Genomic DNA, 7934 nt, shown 5'->3' on the forward strand with positions numbered 1-7934 from the left:
AGTTACCAACATTTCCATTCATCCATCAATAAATAACTGTAGAATAAATTGATTTTAACTATGGGCTGTTACAAAATCCGTTAATACTTGTAACGAATAGAAACGTTGGTATTTTAGTAAATTTTTTTTTTTTTGATTTTATAGATTTTAAGCAAATTGGAAAAAAATTAATATTTATTATTTTATATTTTAATTTAAATATTTAAATTTTAAATAAATTGATTCAATATTTATATTAATTTTTTATAATTTTGGCTAAATTTTAAAATTCAAATTAAAACTAAATTATCTAATTGTTTTACAGCAATAAATATGCATTTATTTTACAACCATAAATATAAATATTTTATAATAGATATATTATTTAATTTAAAATAACGGTACATATAAAATAATTAAAAATAAAAATAACGACTAAAAAATTTAAATTATTCGTGTTTTCACTATATACTTAAACTATAAAAAGTTAATTAATATATTTTAAATTAACTACTTAAATTTATTTATATCCTACTATTAAGTTTGATCATTAAATTTAATAAAAATATCATGTCATTATTTTAGGCAGGTTTAAAAATTAATATTTTAATATAATCCAAATAATTAATTATTAAAAAAACTCTAAAATTAATCAATTTTAATAATTATATCCTGATTTACTTATAATTTTGAATGAGATATTTCTAAAAGTCAATAATTTATTTTTTTAATTTTTTTTATCGATAAGTGTAAATTTTTGTGTAGTTATTAGTTATAAGTATTGTAATAATAATACTGTTAGTAAAGTAAGAATCACAATTTTTCACTATCTGCAAATTAATTATACTTAGTATATCTATTTTAATAGAGTTGAAAGTTAATTATCAATTTAATTTATAACCGCATTTTATATTTTGTGTAATGAATTTAGATATTTTAGATTTATTAAATTAATTATTGACTTTCGATCTAGGCAAAGTGAAGTGATTATTGATTTACTAAATTTAATGTTATCACAACACTTATAACCTATAACTATATAAAAAGTTATACTTATCAATGCAAAAAAAAGGTTGAAAATGAGTTGTTGGCTCTTAAACACATGTCATCCAAAATTACAAACAAACCGAATCGAAATTATAAATAAAACCAAATTAAAAAACTGATTTGGAGTATATTTGTTAAAAATAAAGTTTATAGTATAATGGTTGAAATTTATAAAATTTAAAATTTTTTTTAATAATTATCAGTTATATTAAAATATTAATTTTTGGTGCTGACTAGAATGATAATATGGTTTTTCGTTAGATTTAATGATCAAATTTAATGGTAGGTATAGATAAATTTATATGATTAGTTAAGTTTATAAATAAATAAACTTAATATTGAACCAACTAATCCAAAATTTTAACATGTGAATTAAAATGTAAAATGTTATTAGCGTTTTTTTAGTCAATTGACCAAAATTTTATTATGGTTATTAACTACTTTTCGAAAATCTTAATTTTGAATTAATTTTCTTTCGAGAATTTCTCACTCCCAATTACAAAATAGGTACGGTTTTCTACGAAACTTTCTATTACATTAGGTAATTAGCAATTGATAAACAATATTACAAGTTACCATATCTTTTATACAACTTTTGAAGTTATAATATGAGACTTCCAGCCCATGTTGGAGCAGATTCAGAGAGAGCGAATATTTTGTATATACAATTTGTATCGTTTTTCTACTGACTGTTACATTGTCCTGCGCGTTTTATGCCCTTATGCAGGAAACTTGAGGCTGCTAAGAGTTAACCAAAAGTCATTTTTTAGTATATTTTTCTGGCCCTTTACATGTCTGAAATAGGCAGTAGGTGATCTGCCTAAGCAAGTTCTTCTTTGTAGTTTTGTAATAAAGGGACCTTGTGGGCTGATGGAGATTCCAGGTTACTAGAACCATAATCTTCACTCAACTCTTCTTTGGATTTTCCCCACATCACAGTGTAAAAGCCAATAGAGATTATCATTGCTCCAATGAGGCTGCCAAATTTAGAATAATGTCAGCAACCAAGAAAATAAAGAAGTGTACTTAACTATGTACACACACACACTCTCAAGGCTAACTGCCTTGTGGCAAGTTGTAAAACATATATCAATCAACATCCCACATTTGAAACAAAGTTTTCTTTTTTTACTTGTACCACCATAGGGGATCGAACCTAAATTGGAGCTATCAAACACAATGGCCATATGACCACGCCACCATGCTAGGTGGTGGGACATGAGAAATTGTTCATTATAGGACTTGTAGTTTGCATTGTCAGGACTTGGGTGAAAATACCTAAAACTTCGGAGCAAAAGAAAAAAAAAAAAAAAAGAATGGCGCTATATCATTGTTGATTAATTGTTAGACATTTTACCATCTAATTAAGTGCTAAGGGTTCAAAATAATAATTTCTGACTTTTTTTTTTTTTGAAAATGAATAATTTCTGACTTATAACAACTTAGACATTTGCTTCTTCTCTCCAAACTTCCCCACCCAAAGTTGCTTTCCTTAGGGGGATGTCCGGCCATTTTGGCCATATACCTGCTCCCTCCTTTTCTTTCATGTTGTTTTTTTAATCTCTGTAGTTTTTCTTTCTTTTTGGTTTAATCTATATCTGTGGAGTTTTAAAGTGTCTCTTCTATGGAGTTCTGTTATTTCTTTAGTTTGTGTGGGGAAGCCTTTAAATGTCCTCTGATCTTCCCCAATATAGTGGTTAGGGAGTCTTTATGGAATTCAAGGCTGGCAGCGATAGGAATAGCTTCTAATTATCACCCTTTGCCTCCTCGTATTCTCGGTGAAGTCTAGCAGGTTTAAATCTTTGTGCTTTATGCTTTTGCTGCTCATCCCCCATTTTTCTTGGTTTTGTAGTCTTCTGGTGCTGATGTGGACTTTTGAATTTGTATGAAGACGTGACCAGATGGTGGTATTTATTTCTCAGAGGGTTTGTGTGGTTTTTAGGATTTATTTCTTTTGTTAGGCTCTGTTGCTTGGGTATCATATTGCAAGAGGTTAGAGTTTCAAAAGTTTATTATCTCTTTTCCTTTTAATATTTGATGTAAAACAAAAAAACAAAAAAAAATTAATATCTTCATAGTTTGGTACCTTCCAAGATGAAGAGCATCACCAAGAAACATAGCACCCATAGCAACTGCAATGGCAATTGACAAAGGCTTGAACATGGCTACAAAGACAGGTCCCTTCAAGTGCAGAGCCCATGTATGAACAGTATTATTCAAGCATGATCCAAACAATCCCTAAAGGTGATGAAGTAGACAGGAGTTAGCACAATATGTATACGAATTCATATATATTAAATAAAATAAAATAAAAACACAGTTTCTAGTCATTAGAGTCATGGCCGGAACTAGGGGATGTAAGAGGGGTCTTGGCACCAAACATTTAGAGGAACTCTTTTAAACAAGTGTAATGAATTTTTTTTTTTTCCCAATTCACATTTCAAATTATTTATTAACCCCTCATAAATATTTTTTTGAAAATCTTGAGGGCTCTATTAAAATAAATTCATAATTTAAAAAATAAAAATTTTACGAGGCAGGTAGCCCCTACCAACCCCTACATCTGTCACTTTTGCCCTTCCCACTGAACTTAGAGTGAATTTGGGTCTCACCGAGCAAAGAATGGAGGCTAATGCGATATTCCGGTGTATTATCCAAGCACTTGAAGCTCCTTCAACAACCAAAGTGAAAATTGCTGCTATAATACTCACAAACAAATTGTAAAAGAAAACGACTGTGAATTCTGCTGGGTATTCCTTCATTATCTGTGTCTGTTTAGCAATGGTCACCAGAAATTTTATTAGCTAAAAGAAGCAGAAGCTTGACTTATCTTTGCTTGAAAATTTACATTACCTGAACAATATACCACATTGGAACTAGTATGTACTCAGCTGTGAGGAAAATCCCACCAAGTATCCAGTTTGGATGTGATGATTTAAGAGATTGATGAAGTGAAATTGATTGTGAAGAAGCAATGATAATGGGTGGACCTTTGTATAGAGTGACTATAAATGCACCTGCTATTGAAACAATGGTGCCCAGTACTTTTGCTTGGCTGCTTCTTCCTTTCAGAGCAATCCTTTCCATTCTTTTCCAGGAAAATATTTAACAAGGATTAGAAGATAAGAAGAAGTTTGGGATTAAATATGAATATAATGTCTATTTTCTCTTCATTTTGGCAATAAAGTTTAAATGCAAAAAATTGGTTAGTTATATCATCAAATTAATAAATTGGTTAGTTTGAATTGAATCTGGTTGATTTAAATAATTATTGTATTATATTAAATTAAAGTTTACTGTCAAAATGAGTTTTTAACAGCAAAGTGAACCTTAGCCTTTTTTCTTTTTTATGTTTTGAGCATTAACAAATTAGTCAATAGAAAATATGTGTATAGTTGAAGAGAAAATTAAATATTTTTTAAAATGATATTTTCTTGGGAAAATATTTTTTAAAATTTATTAATAACTATTTTATAAATTTATTAATACTTTTATTTTTAAAATTATAATTAAAGGCAGAAAATAAATTATTTCTAAAGATTATTTTTTATGTGTAAATTACTTTTTTGCAGCGAAAAGAATAATGAAAGCTAATCCTGGGGAATAAAGAGAAAGAGACAGACAGGAACAAAGGGTTACGAGCAGACAGTAGTTCAGGGTTGTCAGTCATTCGACTTGGTTAACAACAAAAGGTGAATGAATTGTCATTTGTCGGTATCATTTGGCCATTTTTCATTTTTCAAAAAAAATTGAAGATATAATCCTGAAATTAAAATTTTAGTTTAGTCATTATTTTATGAAAGAGAAATGATTTGGGATAAATTACTATTAAATTTTTGAATCTTTATAAAATTAATTAATTTATCTTATTTTAAAATTACCTAATTAAGACTTGTGTTTTACAAAATTTAACTCTTTAATTTTTTATTAAAAAAAATATTAAAATATCTTGAATTATTTATACTGTTTAATTTTTATAATTTTAAATATTTATATTATTTAATTTTTTATTAAAATTAAAATAAATTAATTAATAATATTTTAATTGAGTGATTTTAAAATAAAAATAAACTAATAAAATTTTTAAAAATTTAAAGAGATGATAGAATTTTTCCAATAATTTGTACTTAAAAATCTATGGGTAAATAATTATTCTGTGAAAGTATAATAATTTAATTATTCACTCTTCACTCATTATAACAATTTACTCCTAATTTGAATAAAAATAGTAATTTACTCTGTGGTAAATTTAATAAAATAATTATTTTTTTTAAATATTTTTTTAATAAAATTAAAAACATAAGGGTTAAATTATTTTTTATTATAAAAGTGGAAGCATTCTTATCCAATCTCAACCATTCTACGGTGATTTTTTTCTAACCCCGGTTTGCATTCCAGAAGTGCACCAATTGAGTTGATCTAATTGGAGTCCACCATCATTTGGCCTAATATAGTCGAGTCATTCTAACAGCAGAACAAGGCAAAAACAAAAAGGAACATCTAGTTATTCAAACATGTTGATTAGTTTAGAAATTTCCTATTTTGTCGTTATCTTATATACTGAAACCAAACCGATAGAACCGAATTTTTATGTCAATTTTTGGTTGCGGTCTGATCTTTAAAATACTGCAAAAAACCATCCCTATGCAGATGCAGAATCACCTGCTCTAATTGGCGCAGCCCAAAGAATAAAGCTAAACTGGCTGAGAACAGAGGCAGAAGAAAGGAAGCACGCAAGCTTAGAAGTTAAAGAAAAAAAAAATTTAGTCCTAATAAATATAAAAAATATTAATTAATCATTTAATTTAAAAAAATATATTAAGATATTTTTATAAATTTAAAAATTTATTAATTAATTTTTTATTAATTTTAAATGTTATTATAAAATAAATGTAAAATATTTTCAATAGAAATAGATTAATTAGTAAAAATTATTAAAATATTAAAAAATTAAAAAATAAATTTTATATATTAAAGAAATTAAATAATAAAATATTTTTAAAATTAAAGGATGTATTAATGTGTTCTTTGAAATCTATTAATTAATTAATATTTTTTTATATTATATGAATTAAATAATAAATTTTTATTTGTAAATGTAAAAAAATAATAAAAATAAATAATAGAAAAATGCAAATGATTGTCAATTTGATGTAGAAAAATAGGGGTCCTTAGCACCAGATGAGGGTATTCTTGTAATCATACGAACGAAAAGGAAAGGGGAGATACCTGAAAATGATGGCAAGAATGAAAGTAAAAGCTGGTGTGAGGTTGCTGATGGCTGAAGAAAGTGTTGGAGAACTATAATTTATGCCTGTGAAGCCCATGATCTGAGATGAGCATCTGCTCCAATAATCCCAAAATTCACAACACTTTAGTCAAAATAAAAATAAAATAAAATAAAAAAAAAAAAAACACATTATTTTTCTTTGATCAATTTTACCCAATAAGCCCAAGAAGACCAATTTTACAGAGTATAGAGAAGCTTAGCGGAGGAAGCACTCTTGATCTGCACAAACAGAAGCAAACATTTATTTATTTTATTTTTTTATTAATTTCTTTCAAACCCATTTGAAAATTTCTGATAAATGATCAGAAATGACAAGAAACAAAAAGAAAAAGAAGAACCTGCAGGAGATGAAAGGAGCAGGAAGAAGAACAAAAGCAGCAACACCATAAGCGTAGACGACGAAGACATGGTAGTTCATGCCCTTTAAAGTGGCTGCTTTGTAAAGGGTATTCAAGCCCACGTTCACACACTCCATTGCTACTAGAGATGTGAACGGCAACACATCTCTGCAACAGTATCTTCCTACCATGGCTGCTCTCTGTAACTCAAGAACCTCGAAGATTCAAGGATTTGTGAAGAGTCTGAGATCTCTATGTGAGAAAATTTAACAAGTTTTTTGGCTGTTGCTTGTGAGAGATGACTTTGCGATCACCGCATGTCTTTTGTTGGTTGTGGATTGGTTCCTTTTGTTCTGTTTTCCTAAGAGAAAGATGAGACTATTTCTTTAAGATTGCACATTTCAAGGTATATACTGTTTATTATTTTAAAATTAAATCATTTTCAGCTCTTTTGTTCATATTTTTTTATTGTTTGTCGCATAGTAACAACTTTGAAATTCTTAGCAAATCATAGAGCTTAAAACGACTAATTTTGAAAAAATTTATTATTATATTAATAATTAAAATATAAAAAATCTCAAATTTTATTCTTTCAATTTTCATTTAAAAAAATTTAATTTTATTATAATAAATAATTAAATTTAATTTGATTTTAAAATTAATTTATTTTAAATTAATTTTATAGTTTATATAAAATTAAAAGGATGGCTCAGTTCATGTTGTCTTTAAAATTAAAATATTTACAGAGTTGTAGGATCATTAATTTATCTTAATTACATTAGTAAATATTTTTCTATAGTACTAACTTAAAAAACGTATATTGAAAAGTAACAATAATAATTATATAAAAGTTCTCTTTTCTGTATCAATTTAAATTGAAAGAGGTAAAATTAATAATTGAATTTGAATTAAAATATAATTAAACATTATGATATGATTAATTTTAAATTGATTATTTTAATTAATATTTTTATAAGGAAAATAAGTTGACCATCATGATTCTTTAGTCTGTTTTCATATTGTTTTTCTTAATGATCTCCTCCTTTTCTCTTATTCATTAATTTCAATTTAAACAAAATAAAATATTTCATCATCTCAAATTTGCTCTTTAATTTTAGTTTTAATTTATGAACTTCATACACTCAAGGCAATCTTCTATTTGAATTCTGTTCATGCAGCCGTTATATGATTATGTATTTTATGTATCATAATATTAATTATTATTTATAAAAAAAATTAATAAAATTATGTATAAAAAATGAATCTATATAAGAACCGCT

At 26.5% G+C, this 7934-nt stretch overlaps 1 protein-coding gene across 1 annotated transcript; it reads right to left on the bottom strand.

Moving 5' to 3' along the window:
- Positions 1–1571: 1571 nt before the first annotated feature.
- Positions 1572–7030, bottom strand: LOC110601352 (WAT1-related protein At3g28050). The gene is made up of 7 exons (XM_021738454.2): positions 6655–7030; positions 6470–6535; positions 6256–6369; positions 3880–4114; positions 3639–3797; positions 3113–3264; positions 1572–2003 (listed from the first exon to the last, which is right to left on the bottom strand). The coding sequence occupies exons 1-7, from the start codon at positions 6843–6845 to the stop codon at positions 1847–1849; spliced, it is 1074 nt and encodes a 357-aa protein (XP_021594146.1). The 5' UTR covers positions 6846–7030; the 3' UTR covers positions 1572–1846.
- Between the last annotated feature and the right edge of the window lie 904 nt (positions 7031–7934).

The sequence above is a fragment of the Manihot esculenta genome, chromosome 15, assembly GCF_001659605.2.
Source record: "Manihot esculenta cultivar AM560-2 chromosome 15, M.esculenta_v8, whole genome shotgun sequence".
NCBI lineage: Eukaryota > Viridiplantae > Streptophyta > Magnoliopsida > Malpighiales > Euphorbiaceae > Manihot > Manihot esculenta.

Excerpts from the sequence above, each read along its gene's own strand:
- LOC110601352 (XM_021738454.2), bottom strand. The coding sequence starts at position 6,845 with ATGGTAGGAAGATACTGTTGCAGAGATGTGTTGCCGTTCACATCTCTA. Across the intron at positions 6,536-6,654 it reads GCTCCTTTCATCTCCTGCAG|ATCAAGAGTGCTTCCTCCGC; the intron begins GTTCTTCTTTTT and ends CTGTTTGTGCAG. Across the intron at positions 2,004-3,112 it reads GATGCTCTTCATCTTGGAAG|CCTCATTGGAGCAATGATAA; the intron begins GTACCAAACTAT and ends TAAATTTGGCAG.